This window comes from Giraffa tippelskirchi, chromosome 10 (assembly GCF_054371585.1).
Source record: "Giraffa tippelskirchi isolate mGirTip1 chromosome 10, T2T-mGirTip1v1.2.pri, whole genome shotgun sequence".
Lineage (NCBI taxonomy): Eukaryota > Metazoa > Chordata > Mammalia > Artiodactyla > Giraffidae > Giraffa > Giraffa tippelskirchi.
This window is the reverse complement of record NC_137284.1, coordinates 86700597-86721444: the sequence shown is the minus strand read 5'-3', so window position 1 is coordinate 86721444 and position 20848 is coordinate 86700597. Positions and strand designations below refer to the sequence as shown.

Sequence of the window (20848 nt, the reverse complement as noted above, 5' to 3'; positions counted from 1 at the left end):
CTGCTTCAACTTCTGTATTTCCCCCTCACCCTCAAGATAAAAGGTGAACATCTGAATGTAGAATGCAACCTTTTAGTCTTTGAGATCTTGCTCATTTCAGTGGCTTTGTTTTCTACCACTCCCCTTACTCAGGCACTGTAAACCAACCATATGGAAAGGTGTGATTTCTAAAAGTACACCATGTTCTTACTTATCCTATATGTTCTACCATATTTTACCAAATTAAAGTTCTATCTGTCACTCAAACCACTTATATGGAATTGTATCCTGTCCATTATCCCCACCATAACCATCCCAAGCCTGGGTTTGTACCTGTTCTGTCTTCTCACAGAATCTGTGTAACCTCCTATAATAACATGTATTCCTTCTCCCCTGGAGAAGACTTTCCATCTAAGACCTTCCTTCTCTAATTTGCTAGAGAATTAGCATCAGCTTGCTTATCCTTTTGGTCTACTTATTTAGCATAATTTCTGACACAGTCTATGTACTTAAAATTATTTGTTGCATGAATGAATGACATTCATTTGAAACCAGTGTTTTGAGTTTAAGTTACTCCTATTTTTCAGAGTTCGTTATCTAGCCAAGGAAAATATAACCCAGGACACTGAGACCCACACGGTCTCTTTCCTGCAGCCCAATGGTGCCATCTTTGAACCCTCACTATCAGTCGGAACTGAGGATGACACCTTCACCATTCTCAACCTGGCTGTAGCAGTGAGTAGACAAACAGAAAAATTACTGATTTTGAAATCCTCTGGAATCCAGCTGTAAATAATCTCATGATTAAAACTACCATGAGATATCATTTATTTTTTTCATTTTTATCAAAATGCTTTCTTATGCTATTATTTTGAATTACGATCATTTGGAAAGATGACAAGATCATAGAATAATCAACTGAAGACTGATTAGAAGACCACTTAGAGGGTATCATTTTAAAAAGTAGGATTTATGGGGCTTTCCTGGTGGCTCAGTGATAAAGAATCCACCTGATAATGCAGGAGACATGAGTCCAATCCCTGGTCCAGGGAGATCCCACATGCCTCAGAGCAGCTAAGCCTGTGGACCACAACTATTGAGCATGTTCTAGAGCTGGGGAGCCGCAACTACTAAGCCCACATGCCTCAACTGCTGAAGCCTGCACACCCGAGAGCCCATCCTCTGCGTCAAGAGAAGCCCCCGCAACGAGAAGCCCGTGCACCACAATCAGAGACTGGCCCTGCTCAAGGCAACTAGAGAAAAGCCTGCACAGCAATGAGGACTCAGCACAGCCAAAATAAATAGCCAATGAAATAAATACATAAAATTTGTCAAAAAGTAGGACTTAACTTTGAAACTCTTCTTCCTGTGGCCCACACAACCACAGAGAATTGTAATCATGAAGAGATGAAGAAATAATATACTTTTAGTCCTGGCTAGATTTGGCAGTCATTTTAAAGATAGCTGGAAATTGTTTTATTAAGTTTAATTCTTGTATTTATATTTATTTGTTAAGAAAGTGATACTGCAGTTGGTGTCTTAAACCATGTTTGTTTTTTTTTTTTTTTTTTTTTTTTTGCAGGCTGCACCACATCTCTATCCAAATGCATTTGTTCAAGGAGTACTCAATTCACTTATCAAAAAGTCCAAATCTTCTATGTTTCAAAAGAGAACTTTGAAAGAACTATTGTGGGGCTATACGGATCCATTCTTGAATTTGGTTCCGTATCCTATTACTACTACAGTTGGTGTGTTTTATCCTGTGAGTAACAATTATAAACCTTGATACTGTTAGACTTTAACTGGACAAATATAATCACATTGGCAATTCATAAGTTTATCATTCAGTGTGTTAACCCTATTTCAGATCTCGGAATACATACTCTAGGTTTTTAAAAGTTTCTACCTCACGTGGATTTAGCTTTCCTAGTTGGGAAAATTTACTTATTTGAATTTAACAATTAAGTTTAAGATTAAGAATTGGCCATTTAATCAAGTTTCCACTCCTAGATAAATATGCAATTGTCTAAAATTAGGTTATAAGGTGCTAAGAGTTTGAACACTGTTTTTGGTTTTGGTTTCCTGTCTAAAAAAACAAGTTTAATGCTGTATTTTATTTTTGTTAATTGTATTCATCATATCATTCTTAAAAGTTTATTTCAATGTAAATTTAAAAGTCACCTTAAATTGTCACAAGATTGACATATCAGCATGTTGTATTCTCTCAGATTTAGTTGGTAAGAACTTCTGTGAGTGAGTGCAGTGCTCAGAGCTGATAACAACTTCTAGCAATCGACAAACTCATGAAATGGCAGTTTGGAAATAAAAAGTAAATTTGGTGATGTATTTAGTTATAGCAGAATGTTCTGAATTACAAATAGGACAAGGTGACTATTGCATTGAAAATTTTACTGTGATTCCATCTGGCACTATATGAGATATTAATTATATTTTGCAGTTGATTGTTGTTATTTTCCTTTAGATGGTTTTTATGGTTGCAAGTCCATATATCAATCAAATATTAATACAGAAAGCCTTAAGGGCGAAAAATTCAGTTACTATTATTTCACTCACATATTCTTATTTCTTTCCTTGGCTAATTCTGTTTTTAATTTTGTGCACCTCATCTTAGTAACTACTTATTAGAGATCATAACATTGAGACAATGTCTAGAAATCGGTCACTTTTCTCATAGGTTTTGTTCACTCTCCCCTCACCTCAATATATCAGGAGTAGTGATCAAAATGGCCTTTTTGGATTAAATACAACAAAGAGTGCTAGAATTGGATCATCACAGCTTTGGCATTTGTTACCATACTCTGTCTCAGCATCTAGCACTTACTTTTAGTCACTTTTTGTATTCTGTCTTTTTAAAATATTAAAGACCAATAATTTTGAAACTATTGCATATATATTTAAAATCATGTAAAATAATTATTAACAACCACTGTAAATGTGAGTTAATTACATATTTAATAACTTGGAAAGTATGGTTTGTTGTAGAAGTAATTTTTTCTTGTATCTCTTCAGTACAATAATACTGCAGATGGAGTTTACAAAGTTTTCAATGGAAAGGACGACATAAGCAAAGTTGCCATAATTGACACATACAAAGGCAAAAAGTAAGTATCCATGCAAATTGTGTGTCACTAGGATACTCTAAGGCAGGCAAGAAACTTATTTACCAGCTGGTAAGGCACAGGTACCACCTGTGGAACAGAGCTGTTTGTAATTTGGCCCTAGAAACTCCCTAGGTCTACCAGGCATTAATCCTTTAGTTGTGATGACTGGTCACACTAGTGCAATTTGCTGAGTTCAGCCCCACTGGAGGGTTCACGTTTATGAACAAGTTCTCTTACATAAAGAAATCTAAAGGGACTACTTCCATCTCTGCTGCATAACCGGTATTATCATACACCCAACAATGACATAAATGCAAATGAAAATGAGGAAAATCAATATATCAACTCATCATCTTGCAAGTAGGAATATAGACATCTTACTGTTTCTTTTTTAACAGAGCATGTCAAAAAACATCATTCATTCCAGGGAGATGATTAAATGTACCTATAAAGATGAAAGTTTAATGAATCCATGCGAACATTTTCATGACTTGCCCCATCAAAATTTTCCTGAAATAATTTTCTATATTGATAATTCAGCTTTTTAAACCATTATCAATGCAAAAAATGGAATTATTATTTCCTGTTCCAAAACTAACATATTAAACCTGAAAATAAAGTGTACATCTCCTATGAAGTAGTAGTAGAATGAGATATGTTCACATAGCCATGATTTCCTACTTGTCCCAAGTTCCTGCCTGTTTATGTGGAGTATACCTAATCTGTCATATGTCTAAAATACAGAGAAGTCCAATAAACATCAGGCGGAAAAAAACTTTTCTCCTCAAAGTTGAAATTAGAGTTTATGATCCGTAATTCCTGACAAAGAATAAAGTTATCAAAATCAAAAGAGATGAAATATTGTTATGATTAAGTAACCATTACTTCACACTGAGTTTGTACCTAGAAATTGCCTAAAACAGTTAAATACTCGCTCATGTAGACTTTTCATCTACAGAGTTCATAGTCATGTATCATTTTGAAAATTCTAATGGAGGAAAGCAAACACTTCTAAATGTTCGTTTTAGGGAAATCACATCTCTGTATATTGAGGAAAGTGAGAATTCCTTCCATTTCAATATTACCAGAGTTTTTGAGGAGAGTTACTAAATGCTCCAAATTGTAGTAAGAATTTTATTTAAGATTATAAGGTTAACTTAACTGACTGAGCATGACTGACAGCTTATTCTGTTTAAAAAAGAAGCATAGCTTGCCTTGACATCTTACTGGATGGTATGTTAGAGTGAAAAAACCATTTTTCCATCACCAAAAAGTGGTTGAGTATGCAGAGAAACTATCACTACTGTTGTTTTCATTATTTCCATATATAAATATACACACACATATATATTTTATGTAGATACCAGAATATAAATTAATAAACTTCATCCTACTTTAATGCCAGCTCATGCAAGAGTTGAGAGGAAAAGTATAAATTGATTTTCTACATGTTTCTAAATCTCTATTAATCAAACATCTCTTTCCTCCTCCACATTCTACTCTTTTCTCTCATAATGAGTTTATATCAGTTAACCATTTAGTATCTTCCTCCTACTCAGCTGGACACTTCAACATAATATGAAATACTCCACTTCTCCCATTGGAACAAAAACAAAAACTTTATTGAAGTAGATATCTAAATGTCTGATATGTGTTTTTCAGTTTTCTTTTTGCCGAACTTTATCTTTTCCAAGTTGTTCCTAACTACCAAATTTTGGCAGCTTTTATTTTATAATCTAGCTACTTAGTGGTATCAAGCACTTCCTTTATCTCAACAAGATGCCGGCTTCAAACAATACATGGACCAAATGACTTAGAACATTTATTAAACTTAGTACCTGTCACATCTCATCAATTATTATTTTTGCAGAAATACTGACTCATAGTAGACAATATAATGTGAGAAGTTGCTCCTGAAATGACACTGATCATTTTCTTTTTCTTTTTTTAATTCCCAAGGAATCTCTCCTATTGGTCAAGTTATTGTGACCTGATTAATGGTACAGGTAAGGACATCTCTTTTGTGGTAATATCACAATGAAACCACCTTCTTTCTCCCACAAATCCTCCATTATATCTACAATATTCTGGGGGTTGAGGATATGCATTTACTTATCTTTGTATCCATACAACATAATTCAGAGTCTCTATACTTATATATAGGCTTATTAAATGTAAGTCTAATGTGATGGGATTTCTGAAGATTAACCATTGAAGATGAGCCTTTATTGTATTCCTTGGGAAATTTTTGCTTCGTAAAAGCTTTACTTAAGTGAACTCCCTTCCTGGCCACAGAAGTAAGGGGGTAGAATATTTTAGAGTAGTAGTTACTGTTTGTGATCCACACAGTCAAAGGCTTTGGCATAGTCAATAAAGTGTGGATCACAATAAACTGTGGAAAATTCTGAAAGAGATGGGAATACCAGACCATCTGATCTGTCTCTTGAGAAACCTGTATGCAGGTCAGGAAGCAACAGTTAGAACTAGACATGTAACAACAGACTGGTTCCAAATAGGAAAAGGAGTACGTCAAGGCTGTATATTGTCACCCTGCTTATTTAACTTATATGCAGAGTACATCATGAGAAACGCTGGGCTGGAAGAAACACAAGCTGGAATCAAGATTGCCGAGAGAAATATCAATAACCTCAGACATGCGGATGACACCACCCTTATGGCAGAAAGTGAAGAACTAAAGAGCCTCTTGATGAAGGTGAAAGAGGAGAGTGAAAAAGTTGGCTTGAAGCTCAATGTTCAGAACACTAAGATGATGGCATCTGGTCCCCTCACTTCATGGGAAATAGATGGGGAAACAGTGGAAACAGTGTCAGACTTTATTTTTTTGGGCTCCAAAATCACTGCTGATGGTGATTGCAGCCATGAAATTAAAAGACGCTTACTCCTTGGAAGGAAGGTTATGGCCAACCTAGATAGCATATTTAAAAGCAGAGACATTACTTTGCCAACAAAAGTCCATCTAGTCAAGGCTATGGTTTTTCCAGTGGTCATGTATGGATGTGAGAGTTGGACGGTGAAGAAAGCTGAGCGCCGAAGAATTGATGCTTTTGAACTGTGGTGTTGGAGAAGACTCTTGAGAATCCCTTGGACTGCAAGGAGATCCAGTCAATCCATCCTAAAAGAGATCAACCCTGGGTGTTCATTGTAAGGACTGATGTTGAAGCTGAAACTCCAATACTTTGGCCACCTCATGCGAAGAGTTGACTCATTGGAAAAGACCCTAATGCTGGGTAGGATTGGGAGCGGGAGGAGAAGGGGACGACAGAGGATGAGATGGTTGGATAGCATCACCGACTCGATGGACATGGGTTTGGGTAGACTCCGGGAGTTGGTGATGGACAGAGAGGCCTGGCATGCTGCAATTCATGGGGTCGCAAAGAGTTGGACACAACTGAGTGACTGAACTGAACTGAACTGAGTTACTTTTTGCATGTTTTGGAAATACTATATAAGCTATGACAAACCTAGACAGCATATTAAAAAGCAGAGACATTACTTTGCCAACAAAGGTCCATCTAGTCAAACGTATGGTTTTTCCATTAGTCATGTATGGATGTGAGAGTTGGACCATAAACAAAGCTGAGAGCAGAATTGATACTTTTGAACTGTGGTGTCGGAGTAGACTCTTTTTGAGAGCCCCATGGACTGCAAGGAGATCAAACCGGTCAATCCTAAGGGAAATCAGTCCTGAATATTCATTGGAAGGGCTGATGCTGAAGATGAAACTCCAATACTTTGACCACCTGATGCAAAGAACTGGCTCCTTAGAAAAGATCCTGATACTGGGAAAGTTTGAAGGAAGGAGGAGAAGCGGACGGCCAAGGATGAGATGGTTGGATGGCATCACCAACTTGATGGACACAAGTTTGGGGAAGCTCTGGGAGTTGGTGATGGACAGGGAAGTCTGGCATGCTGCAGTCCATGGGATCACAAAGAGTCAGACAAAACTGAACTGAATGGTTTAAAACTTAAAGAATTAAAAAATCAAGATAAATACAAAAGTAAAACTTGTGTCCAAGTGGAGGTTTCAATATGAGGCAGAATCAGAGAAGTTCAAGGCTGAACACAGATTTTGAATGAGATGATCAAAATGAGAAAGAAAACAACAACAATGAAACACAGTTGCATCTGTACTATCCATGAAAAATGTATGCAAAAATAACATTGTGAATTAGAGCTGGGAAGAAAGAAGGTACTAGGACTTTAGATTCAGAGTGTGATAGATCCAGTTTATTATTCTCCTTCAAGAAAAGCAAAGTACACATATGCCTATTAAGTATTAAAATTTTAAAAAGTAATGGGAATAAAGAAATAAATACCATTAGGTATTTAAAATCAAAGGTGATCTTTCAGCTACTAAGAAGCAGAAGCAGAATACTGTGTGTAAAGTCGATAAGGAATACTTGAGAAGAATGTAACACAATGAAGAAAAAAATGTTATACATAAAGTATATAAAAGATAGAAAATAAGAAGGAAACATAGAGAACATTCATTTTCACAAAGGTATTGCTGAGTTTTACAGGTTTACTTAATTTTGTTTACATTCTGCTAAAAAAACAAAACAAAACAGTAAAACCACCGCTGAATTTGCTTTGCAGCACTTTGAGTCATGGTGATGGGTGAAGAAATCATTTCCAAGTAGTTCATTTCTGCAAATAGTCAAATGTCCCAATACCACTAACTTTAATTTCATAAGTATACACTTCAGTCCTTAAGAGAGAAATATACTGTGCCTCTCCTAAATAGTAAACTATTTTCTATGGGCTTAAAATATATTTAAATCTTAGTCTAAAACAAAATAGAGCAGTTTTAAAACGTAATAAGAGGATTCATTAATGACAGTACCATATACATAACATCAAGCATGAAATTAAAAGTATCTAAGAAGAAAATAACAGTAAAACAAACTAGGAGCAAAGGTTTATTGGCTGGACCAGGGACTCTGATGGAAGCCCTGTGAAAGAGATTCTTGGTCACAGTACTAGAAAAAGAGACTAATGAAATGTAAATGGATGCAAGGTGATTTTTAAATCATGATTTAGAAGTACTACTTCTACCTTTCTTCATAAGTTTAAAGACATAAAGTGAAAATATTTATTTATATTTGAATGTATTTTAATAAAAGAGAGCCCTGCTAGTATCATATGTTATGGTCATGGCCCTTGGTAGTTACTGATGTCATTATAACATAATCTTCAATGATATTTCAGATGATTTTTTAAAGATTTTCAATGTACTTTTTTCCTTGAATGGCTAAGGTGTTGGGACAGCAGTTGTAGGCAAGGCCCATTCAGGGACCTATTTGGGGAACTTAATCTTCAGTATCCCATTCTCTCAATGTCTTTATGAGGTTCACTGAGATCCTCTGTTATATTTCACCTATCACAAGAATATAAGTGAAATGTAATAAAATCACAAGGTCAGAGCAGTTCCCAGAAAGAGTGTGGTATTCATAACTGAAGGATAGGTCTTACTGTTTTGAACAAACACACTCAGTGGTGGCTCATGTTTGGTGATATTCATTTGTGGAGCAAATGGAGGAATTATCTAGCTATTTTTTATTACATCCAGTGTGTACTATGGAGCACAACCGTAGTAAAGATTTACTAAGCTCAAAAAATGCCCTTTTTAGTTTGATGTGTACATTTTCCAACCATTTGTGTGAAATTGTCTAGTGATTTAAAAAATATTGATCAGCCATAATGGTAGGTGAATGGATCACTATTAAAAGTATGAACAACATTTACAAAAATGAGTTTTAAAGGAATCTCAAGATTAAAAAATTGCTACTCTACTGATAGATGGAAGATTTAAAAACATAAAATCACAGTTTTAACAATGTGATTTTGACATTTTTAAAAACTTTCATCTATTATGATGGAATGGGAAAATTTAATATGAAACAGAATACCAATGAGTATGTATAGTATAGTCTTATTGAATATGGTAGCTGCTAGCCACATGTCACAATTCAGCAGCACTTGAAATGCAGCTAGTACAAACTGAAATACTATAAGTATAAACACTGGATTTTCAGATTTTTGTTAATTTTTATATGTTAAAATGATGGTATTTTTGATATATGGGGTTAAACAACATATACTTGATACATTTTTTTCATCTTTAAATGTTTTAATTTTATATGTACAGTTTGCATTACATTTCTCTTAACCATGCTGGAATCAAGATTTCTAGATTTGTCTAAGATGCACTCTTTCCATCTAATCCCTTGCCACTGGTTTGGTTTTTAAACAGATGCAGCCTCATTTCCACCTTTTGTTGAGAAGACAAGGATATTGCGATTTTTCTCCTCTGATATTTGCAGGTAAGAAAAAGACAATGATGTATTTCTCCAAGTCAGAATTCTTTCTCTAAGTGATAAAACACAGACCAAGAAACTCATGCTTAATAATCATGTTATCTGAGAAAAATAAAGTACTTTTAGGGGAGTTTTTTCTGATATATTAAGAAGAAATACAATGTGAAATTCATGATGTATTTATGCCCTGGAGAAGGTAATGGCAAGCCACTCCAGTATTCTTGCTTAGAGAATACCATGGACAGAGGACCATGGTGGGCTACAGTCCATGGGGTTGCAAAGAGTTGGACACAACTGAGCCACCAACACATACACACACACACACACACACACACACACACAAAATGTATTTATGAGTCTTTAAAATTTGATGTAGAAGGATGCTGTGTATAACGCAAATTAGTTTCTTTTTGTTATTTTTAAGTAAGAACTACTTTTTTCATTCTTTTACTAAATTAGCAGTAAGAGTGATAACAGTCAAGTCTAGAAAGGCATGCCCAGTCTTTGTAAAGAGGAGGATACCACAATCAGAAAAGTATGTTCGTGTGCCCCACTGACAATACAGCATCTTTTCTAATTGACGGGGGCACAGTAACTATCACACAGGCGTTGGCGCCTACACCTATATCCTTGAATGCTCACCTGGTTTTTTAACACTATTTGGTAAAGCAAGCATAATATCTCTGAATCTTTTTCCTTATTTATAAAATTGAAGAGAATAGCATTTCTTCAAAAGTTATCTGGGGATTAGAAAATATTTAATATAAAGGAAACTGTGAGGAATGCCTTAATTGTAAATACTCCATGGTAATTCACAAACAAAAATTATTCTCAGAAGCATTTGAAAACAAAGATAAGAATAGCTCACACTCAAGTATTAAGTTCTAGTGTGTCTTAAAATTTTGCAAGTTTTTTTCCTAAAAATTAAGGATTCTAATAAGATTATATCTAATTTTTCTAATTTAAGGCAGCAATATAGTATAAATTTAAATATAAGAAAAAACAAATCTCCACAATGAAGTTCATGTTCCCAGAATGAAGCTCTTTCTTATCTGTATTCAGGTCTATCTATGCTGTGTTTGGAGCTGAAATGAATCTGAAAGGAATCCCTGTGTATAGATTTATTCTTCCATCATTGGCTTTTGCATCTCCATTTCAAAATCCAGACAACCACTGTTTCTGCACAGAAAAAATTATCTCAAAAAATTGTACCTTATATGGTGTGCTGGACATTAGCAAATGCAAAGAAGGTTAGTACAAGTTCTCAATGCCACAATACATGGCATAATTTGCATTATTCTTTAAAATGTAAACTTCACCCAGGATTCCTTTCCACCAGAAATATAAAGTGAGAAAGCAATAAGGGCAGAAAGTAAGAGTGATGGTAGGATATTTTTGTTTTGATGTTTGTCTTGCTTTCAGGGTCTCAGTTGTTTTCGTGTTGCAAAACTTAGTTTTTATTAGGTATAATCATGCTTATTGATACTTCCCATGCTACTTGGAAAATGTCTCTTTAAGTCTTTTGCTCGTTTTTAAATTGGGTTATTTACTTTTTTGAGTTGTATGAATTCTTGTATATTTTGGATGTTAATCACTTATGGGATACTTGTTTTGAAAGTATTTTCTCCTACCCACATGTAACCTCTTCATTACTGACTGTTTCTTTTGCTGTGCAGAATGGCTGTGCTCCTTTTAGATTTAGGGTAAAAATAGTTTGCAGAATACTTAGAGCATCCCAACTTGTCCATCTGACATTTTTCTTCTTCTACCCTAGAATCCGTAAATCAAATAATTATATTTTAGGATGTCTCTGAAACAAAAATTGATTCAAACATGGCATCTGGAGTCTATCTTATTTTGCTTACCTTCTTCATGTTGGAGTGGGTGAGGATAAAGAAAGAAAAGCCTCTTTAAATAAATTCTCAGTCCAAAGACACTTTACAGCCTGAAACATGAAAGTATATGGTTGTAACTTTGTGTTCAGTAGCTAAGCTTTACATATGGAAAATAAACACCTAAAGGATGAACAACATACATTAACTAAATAGTTAGTAGGATGATGTAGAAGTTTATATTTTATTTTTGTCCAAAAGTGATCAGATACAATAATTTTCCCTCACTCTCATCCCCTGATTATATGTCAAAGCCAAATTTGCATTTCTTTTTTTAAATTAAAAAGCTTTGTTTTCAAGGAAAGCTTTCCTAAGTGGTATATGAAATGAGGAAAATGATTTTGTCTCTTAAAACTTGCTTTCAGGAAAACCTGTGTACATTTCACTTCCTCATTTTCTACATGGAACTCCTGAACTTGCACAACCTATTGAAGGCTTAAGTCCAAATGAAGAAGAACATAGCACGTACTTAGACGTTGAACCTGTAAGCAAATACTTTATTGATCAGATTTGTTTTTTAAACATGAAGAAAAAATTAAATTATCTTCTATCACATTTAGTCACATGTATTTATCACATTCTTAATAAATTACTTACTTTTACTTCAAGGAAAATTATAGTGATTTCTTCCTGTTGTTGCTTATGAAATGTCAAGATAATTTTAGTTTTTCAGCAAAGGTCAGGAATAATGAAAATCATTCTATTTGGATTAAAATAGTTTTATATGTTACTCTTTCAAATGTACTTTATACTTAACTGCAAATATTGCTTATATGAAGGGACCCTGTAGATTATGAGGGATTAAAAAATTTATGGGTATACATGCATTTGAGGCAAGATCAAATATATTTATTAGTGTCAAGAAATATCTATTAAGTTCCCTACAGTTTAAGTTTCAATTTTTCATTTATATTAATATTCCCCTTTTCAACAGATAAATGAAATGTCAGGACTTTAGTAGTCATATTTTAGTTTAAATGATGACAAAAGTAGCATTATAATTATACTGATGATACATGGATGCTGACTGAATACATATTTAAATTCCAGGATATATTTTGTGAAATGAGTTTTAGATTTCACTACTGTTGTCGTTACTAATTCCCCAAAACCAATTCAAGTAAACATCACAAATCTAACTAAACCTTGACATTAGGTTAGATAGGATATATCTGTGTACACAAATGCATATACTCATAAAATGTAATTATGGAGAGTTATATATGTAATATTTAATATGTCCGATTAAGTCCAATTAATAAATAACTAATTTTCAGGTTTCAAGTAGTACACTTTCACCTTAGGCTCTACATAACAAAAATAAGGTCTGGATATTATAAAAGAATGTTTTTAAAATAAGTTGGTAATTAGCTTGTTCTCTTTTTAGATAACTGGATTTACTTTACGGTTTGCAAAACGGCTGCAGATCAACATACTGGTCAAGCCAGCAAAAAAAATTGAGTGAGTTTCTTAAACAAGTTTCATTTTGATTTTTCAAATTTTCTTGTAAGATGCGGATATATCTATCAAAGGAGATGGAAATAAAATTTCAACTTCTGTTTGGCTTAGTGTAATTAAATAAGTATTAAATGCTTATAACTGTCATTTGTAATTTAGAATTACATCTAATGTGTAGTGAAATGGTACTTACCCATATTTTGGAATGAGTATTTCTGGTATTTCTCTCTTTGCTAACTCTCCAAATATTTTTATGACAATAGTTTCAGCATTCACATTTTAGTTTCCTGGGTATAATTTGTTGAAAGGGAAAACACATACTTAGAAAAAGTCATTCTAATTAAAAAACCTGTATTAGACGGCTTTCCTATAGTTCAGTGCTTAAGAGTCCACCTTGCACTGCAAGGGACACTGGTTTGATAGCTGGTTCGGGAAGATCCCACACGCCTCTGGAAAACTAACCCCCCGCACCGCAACTACTGAGCCCGTATGCAGCAACTACTGAAGCCTGTGCTCCGCAACAAGAGGAGCCACTCCAAGGAGAAGCCCATGCACAGCAACCACAGAGTAGCCCCTGCTTGCCGCAACCGGAGAAGGCCCATGTACGGCAACGAAGACCCAGTGCAGCCAAAAATAAAGATTTTTAAAAATCTGTATTAAAAATATTTGTATGCAGGAAAGATGTCCGAGAAACAGCAATATTAAAATTTAAATGCTTCATTACAGGGAAAACAAAGCAAATAACCAAGTTGTAAAAGCAACTAATTTCTGAATATTTATTTTCACTAGTAATTACTAATATCTGTCATATGTGTATAGCATATTAGTATATATTTTCATTCTTATTTTCAATGTTTATTACAGAGCATTAAAGAATCTGCAGCACAACTATATTGTGCCTATTCTTTGGCTTAATGAGGTTAGTATTTTTATCTATTAGTCACTAGAAACAGTAAGCTTCTTAATATACAGAAAAAGTTTTTGATGTTTGAAAATTAAATATATATATATATATATATATATACAGTATTTGAACTTGTCTTTCCATTGTATCTATGGGTGAGTTTATATATTATTAATTATATAACTGATTATTTTTTAATACCAAGTCATACAGAAGTATCAGGATTATGTTAGACTTTAGTCTAACTTTTATGAAAATAAAAATACTTCATAATGCATTTATTAGATAATTTTTCTTGTCATAGTGCATGTGTTAGGAAAGAGTCATGAACATATTAAACTCCATATAACTCAATATGACCCTTGTAGTGCTAACAAAAGCCACCCAAGCTTATAATGGCCAAATTAGAGTAGATGTAGGCAGTCTATCTAGTGCCTGACAAGATATTTTTAGTATAAATCATGAAACGGACAAACCACAGAATTACGAAATGCATTGCATAATCATATAGAAACAGTTGAGCTTTGCCATTTCCCTCTGTCACTAAGAAGTAACCTTTGGGAAACTGGAGAATATTTCAATAAGACTGCTATACTGATCAATGAAATCAGTATATTGAATAACACTAGATAATGTGTTTAAAGGGATGAATATTATATCTCTCTGAATATTCTACCTGGGCATTTACTGTCTTCTTTGACATGCAAAGAGAATTCCAACAGGCTTGTCTTGCAGATAAAGATGACTAACATCCGTGTGCTGTTTCTATAAAAGTAATACACATAAGTGGAGAGTTTTGAGTGTTCTGCTCTCAAATCTACTCAAATAACGCTATTTACTGACTTGATTACAGACTGGTACCATTGGTGATGAGAAGGCAGAAATGTTCAGAAATCAAGTGACTGGGAAAATAAACCTCCTTGGCCTGGTAGAAATCGTCTTGCTCAGTGTTGGTGTGGTGATGTTTATCGCTTTTATGATTTCATACTGTGCATGCAGATCAAAGAGAGTAAATTAAGTAAGTATATTAGAGAAACCATATATGGCTTCAGTAGCATTAAATATTACTAGTTTTCATTTTATCAAAACAGTTGTAAACTAGGATACAAATATTAATGAACATGTCTAGTCAACTATCATTTTTTAATGTAAGTTAAAATGAAGACTGAATGATACTTAGGCTTATCAATATTAAATAGATCACTATATTTCTGGAGGAAATGGGGTAACTGTGAAGGTGTCACCTTTGAAAATTTAGAATGCTGCACAAAAGCTATACATGTACTCAATTTTTATTTCTTAATTATTTCTAGATAGTTATTTTAAAAAATCACAAGTATCTGACTAGGAAATGTGTGAAACTGAAAATGGCAGGTATTTGGGGAGACTGAAATTTATACTAGATAAGCTATAAAGTAATGAGAATTAAAGAGTCAATAAATGGAAGCAATAAAATCAGATAAAAATATGCTATTTTTAAATGCAAATAGCATATTAATATAAAAACAGAGCTGCTGCATATAGACATGCTGTCCAAAATCACGACATGCACCCTAGATGTTCCATGTGGAAGCCCTGATGAATGATTATAATTCAGAAGCTAGAATTAAATACAAGAGTACGAGAAAATAGAATAAAGATAATGTTGAACTCACTAAAACCAAGTAATTAGAGTGTAAAGGAAAAATCAGATAAATATGGATGGGTGAGTTTTAGCAAAACTGAAGAAGTGGTTCAGGCCTCTGTGTTTTAAATATTAGTACCTGTGTCCCCTTGTACATAGAAGAGTATATGCCAGACCCTATTTTCTCTAAATGGAAGCCTTTCTTTAATAATCATAGGTGGCACTGGTATGGCCTGAGGGGAGTGGATTCTCCACTAACCCATTGGGTCCATCCACCATTCCTTCCCTGGGATATCAAAGAAAAAAAATGAAGTGAAAGTCACTTGGTAGTGTCCTACCATTTTCCACCTCATGAACTGTAGCTCACCAGGCTCCTCTGTCCATGGAATTCTCCAGGCAAGAATACTGGAATGGGTTGCCATTCCCTTCTCCAAAGGACCTTCCTGACCCAGGGATTGAACCCGGGTCTCCTGCATTGCAGGCAGATTCTTTACCATCTAAGCCACCAGGGAAGCCCAGAAGAAGAACAAGAAAAAAAAAAATTGGAATTTAAATTAAAGCAAGGACTGATGCTGAAGCTCCAATACTTTGGCCACCTGATGCGAAGAGCTGACTCACTGGAAAATATTGAAGGAATGAAGAAAAGAGGGTGACGGAGGATGAGATGGCTAGATGGCATCACTGATTCAATGGACATGAGTTTGAGCAAATTCAGGGAGATAGTGAAGCGCAGGGTAGCCTGGCATGCTCCAGTTCATGGGGTCGCAGAGTCAGACATAACTTATCAACTGAACAACAACATCAGCAACTTGCTCTGAAGAAAACAAATCACAATTTTAAAACAAGTCTTCTTATTCCACTTTCAATCAGATTGCTGACAGTAAGCTGCCCCGCATAGAAATTCTGGAGCTGCCACTGACAATTATTGACCTTACTGTGCTCAAATCATGCTATTTTACATGGATTTCATAGCTAATCCCCATTAAAAATTTATGAGTTTCCAGTAGCCATGGATCTATCAGCATCCATTCTGTTTTTTGGCGATATTACAGAAAACTAAATTTCAACAGTATAAAACTCTTGTCAAAGTGTGAATCAGTTACATTGAAGATTTAAAAACCAAACTGGTCTTTTTGGACCAATTTTTTTGTGTGTTCGTGAGACTGAAAGCTTAGACTGAGGAAGGCAACTCGATCTTTTGTTCCGATGCTTTCTGCCTATATGTATTTCCTAAAAAGGAGACAACAATTCTGCCTACAGTCTATTTGGACAGCATGTATTCAAAATGCTAATACAGTCATGTTATAATAAAGGAAATACGGCATTACCTTCAAAAAACTTGTTCTAGTGGGAAAATAAGCTTTTCAAAATAATGAAGTATAGTAGTTGTAAAATTTTTGGTATTATTCTCTATCAAAATTACATAGCCTATTTCATCAGTAGTTAATGAGCCCTGAATATCCAACATTTTGGGTCTCTATATAGCTTGGGCTTCCCTGATACCTCAGCAGGTAAAGAATCCGCCTGTAGTGCAGGAGACTCTGATTTGATTCCTGGGTTGGGAAGATCCCCTGGAGGAGGACATGGCAATCCACTTCAGTATTCTTGCCTGGAGAATCTCCATGGACAGAGGAGCCTGGAGGGCTAGAGTCTATGCGGTCACAATGAGTTGCACACAACTGAGCGATTCAGCACAGCTATGCAGCTGAAAGTAAAAGACTGAAAACTTTCCAGAGTGTCTTTATCAACAAGTATATTGGTTTGGTGTAAACTCTGACTGTTACAGGGAAATTAACTGCTCTTTATACAACAGCATGTCTTTTTTTTTTTTACAAATAGGGAAGAAATTTTTTCTAGGTTGATTACTTGATTTACTAGATTTAGAAGAATCACAGACATAGATTTCCTTAAACAAGCCTCATGTTGAATATTGTAATTAATTATGCCTTTGGGAAGATTTATAAACAACTGAAAAATAAGGAGACGCTGTACAGAGGGAATAAAGTAAAGATGGGAGAGTGAAGGTGTGGATTTATTCAATGGATCACAAAGAGAATAAGCCAACAGTCTTTTCAAAAGTAGCAGTACATACACCACTAAATGGAGGATGGTCTGAAGGGACAGCAAAGAGTGGAAATGCTCATGCAGAGCAGATTTAATGAGTGACCCTCCTCATCTGACTGTGTGCAGCTCCTGAGAGCTGGGAAGGAGCCTTCCATGAACCCTGGAATGGGAAAATAACTGTCTTATCCATGAAGTACATCAGAGAAATTTTCTCTACAGCTGGAGAAACTGGGCTGATTTCTAGAAAAATATAACATCTTTAATATGTAGAATTTGAGTCATAACTATTTTTCCATGAATTTCTGATATGTACCTTATCTTTCTTGTTTCCAGGAAGCAAAAGTCTCTACATTTATGCACCAGCTATGTCAGGACCTTTCTTAATATCACCTTACAAAAGTCAAGATTTTTATGCTTTATTTTTGCAAAACACACCTTATCTTACAGTTCAAGAACTGGTGACACTCCCCCACAACTGGCCCCCATAAGCTGCAGCACATCTCAAAAGGATTATTAAGACATCATTAAAATCCACACTTCGAAAAAAAACCAGCACTTTTAAAAATTAAACATGTTCACAATGGAATGCACTTCAGTTTCTACAGATGTGGCTTGAGCATGATCCACTTATTTTTACTTGGTACTGATTCACTGATTTATTCCCAATGCTAAATTCAGCACAGAGATGGTCATTCTACACAAATCCTGGACCCTGAACACTAGTCTTCCTCATCGAAAGGAAAACATCACTACCCTCATCAGAGTCCCTGTAAAACACAGACCCCAGTACTGTCAGTACATTGCCTCTGAAGAGTAACTATTTTGAAAGATATTTGAGAATGGAAACTAAATGACTGGCCTATGAACCATTTATTATACATTACTCAAGCTTTTTCTCTATGGAATCCTTTGTACAGCATCAGCAAGGCATTATAGCCATGGTATTTATAACAATATGGGCTTATATTTTCGTCAATGGTTATGCATTTGGACATGTTTGAGAACTTTACTGTCTTCCATGTTCTATAGCTCTTCTGGAAATCTGAGCAAATTTTCATCTTTCTACTCAGTTGCATACAACTTTTGCTTGGCAACTTCAGAATGCTGTACTAGTACTAAGAGATGTAAATGATAATACAGAAATTATTGTGTGGAAGATTACTAGCTGTAGAATGTACATTCATAGTTATTTGTTGTAAAATTTCTTGCTTTCGTTGTCACCTCAGAAAGACTGGTTTTGAACATTAAAAGATACTCCTTAAAATCTTGTACTTTATCTAGTTCCTATTGTGTCACAAAACATTTACTCTAGTTTTCTAATTGTTCTATCTAAATTTTTGTTTCTGTATGAATCTAATATTTCCTTTTGAAATATTATTTCTAAATTCAATCTTTACAACTTTTTCCTTATCTAATTTTTGAGCCAGTTGGGGGATAAGGAAATAAAAAGATGGTTGGTCATGCTTTAAAGGTGCAGAACTTAAATTCTAGATTATGAAAGACCTATCCTTTTTACTAGAAGATGTATTGCTAGGTAGTCCTGCTTTCTCAAGCAGAGGTTCACTTACGGCAGAGACGAGTTCTCCTAAAAAGGCTCCCCATAGAAGGGGAGGATGGACCACATTCTGCCTTGTATTTTATAGGATAAATTATTAGTAACTGGTTTGTTTCAATACTAAAATCAGGAATAATCTTGTCATGTCAGTTGCCAGGGTAAATAAATACCAAAAACTGCAAACCAAGATACCACCAGTTTGGAACAATCTTTGGAAAATCTTGAAGATATTCAAAACATACTGATGTAATATCCTTTCATTTCCTGGGAATAGAAAAAGTATCCTCCTAAAATATGGGGATGTATTAGAGAAATTAAAATGAACAAAGTGTAGTTCAGGCTTCAGGAGCAGGAGAGCAGGTTTCTGACCTGCCTGGACACTGCCTGAATTCTGTGCCTGCCTGTAAGCCTCGCCAGTCAGACAGTATTTTATATAAGAAAGAGAGTGGATCTTGGAATCTACTGAACCCCTGAAGGCCTTACGAGCCCCCTGGGGGTTCTAAGAAATGTTGATGATTCATGAGGTGAAACAAACAGCATTATAGAAGTTAAAAACCAAAACTGCAATTTTGCAAGCAAACTGATGATGTTATCAGTTTGCTTGCCGCCTGGGATTATAAACGGGAGACCCCAAAACTACTTCAATCTGAAGTCTCACCCATAGGGTGGATGCACTTTCCAGACCCTCTCCCTGTTGGGGCTCCAGATTAAGGAGGGACTTCTCAGTGCTGCTCAAGTCTGGCTATAGATAGGCCCATTCTGATGATGTATAAGCTGTGACTTCTTCATTGCTAGTATTTCTTTTTTTTAAAATGACTGTATATTGAAATTAACTCAAATAATTATCCATAAAAATTGAAATTGTTTATTTGTGAGTAAGGAGTGGTTTCTTTTCTTAACGAATTCATCAAACCTAAAGGAAAGTAAAACTTTTGGCAAAACAACATGTGAGATCCTAGACATCTGTCTTCTGATACTGAGTCTACTTTCACTACATTAGGATACCTGTGGACATGTTGATTTAGGAAGAATATAAAGGATACTTCTTTTGATTTAGGAAGAATATAAAGGATACTTCTTTAAGTCTTAAACTAAATAGGGTTGAATGATGTAAAGCAGAAATAGTTCAGAAGACTTGAATAAAAAATTACATACCAACCTAAGGGTAGATAGAACTGTATAACCAATCAATGACTCGGATTTTAAATCTTCATACAGAAATGCACCTCATATTATTTGCATGCTAAGTCGCTTCAATCATTTCTGACTCTGCAACTCTATGGACTATAGCTTGCCAGGCTCCTCTGTCCATGGGATTCTCCAGGCAAGAATACTGCAGTGGGTTGCCATGCCCTTCTCCAGAGGGTCTTCCTGACCCAGGGATTGAACTTGCCCCTCTTATGTCTTCTGCATTGGCAGGCAGGGAGAAAGGTTTTGACTTATGAGTCCATAGTACTCTCTATATTCTAATTTTTATCATTCCTTATCATATTTTCTTTTTAAATTCTGTAAATTTACAAAAGGAAAAACAATCCATACATAAAGATAAATGAAATACATTAAAAATACCTAGTAGAAAGTATAATACTTTGTTTTAAAAACGGGAGACAGTTATTTTTATATGACAAGTGAGTTTGGATGTGTGTACGTGTGCTTTGACATGCATGTGCTGAGGCGGGAGTGGGGCACTTTAGGGAATGTATTTCATGTTGACTTAATTGCCCCAGAGCAAGTATAATTGTACACATGGATGGATTAGTCTGCTTTTTTCATTGAAAAATTGCCCCATATTTTAAAGAGGCATGTTTTTATTCAACATTGTTAAATCACCCCAAAAAACCAGGTGTTTAAAACAAAGTTTGAAAATCTGTATCATCTGCAAAGGGGTTAACTTAAACTGGAGAATCTGTAG

General features: G+C 34.9%; 1 protein-coding gene across 35 annotated transcripts in view; it reads left to right on the top strand.

Moving 5' to 3' along the window:
• Nucleotides 1-18645, top strand: part of LOC145524092 (platelet glycoprotein 4) — a 210929-nt gene extending 192284 nt beyond the window's left edge. For 19 of the 35 annotated variants that reach the window (XM_081535638.1, XM_081535634.1, XM_081535636.1 and 16 more), the window contains 11 exons: nt 567-714; nt 1562-1741; nt 3010-3101; nt 5061-5107; nt 9376-9445; nt 10502-10689; nt 11697-11815; nt 12719-12792; nt 13654-13708; nt 14547-14711; nt 17715-18645. In XM_081535638.1, coding sequence (XP_081391764.1) covers nt 567-714; nt 1562-1741; nt 3010-3101; nt 5061-5107; nt 9376-9445; nt 10502-10689; nt 11697-11815; nt 12719-12792; nt 13654-13708; nt 14547-14711 — 1138 coding nt within the window. In that variant the 3' untranslated portion in view covers nt 17715-18645. Of the gene's footprint in view, nt 1-566; nt 715-1561; nt 1742-3009; nt 3102-5060; nt 5108-9375; nt 9446-10501; nt 10690-11696; nt 11816-12718; nt 12793-13653; nt 13713-14546; nt 14712-17714 lie in introns of all 35 variants that reach the window. The other 16 variants (XR_014067166.1, XR_014067164.1, XR_014067167.1 and 13 more) reach the window with 1 other exon arrangement.
• The last annotated feature ends 2203 nt before the right edge of the window (nt 18646-20848 follow it).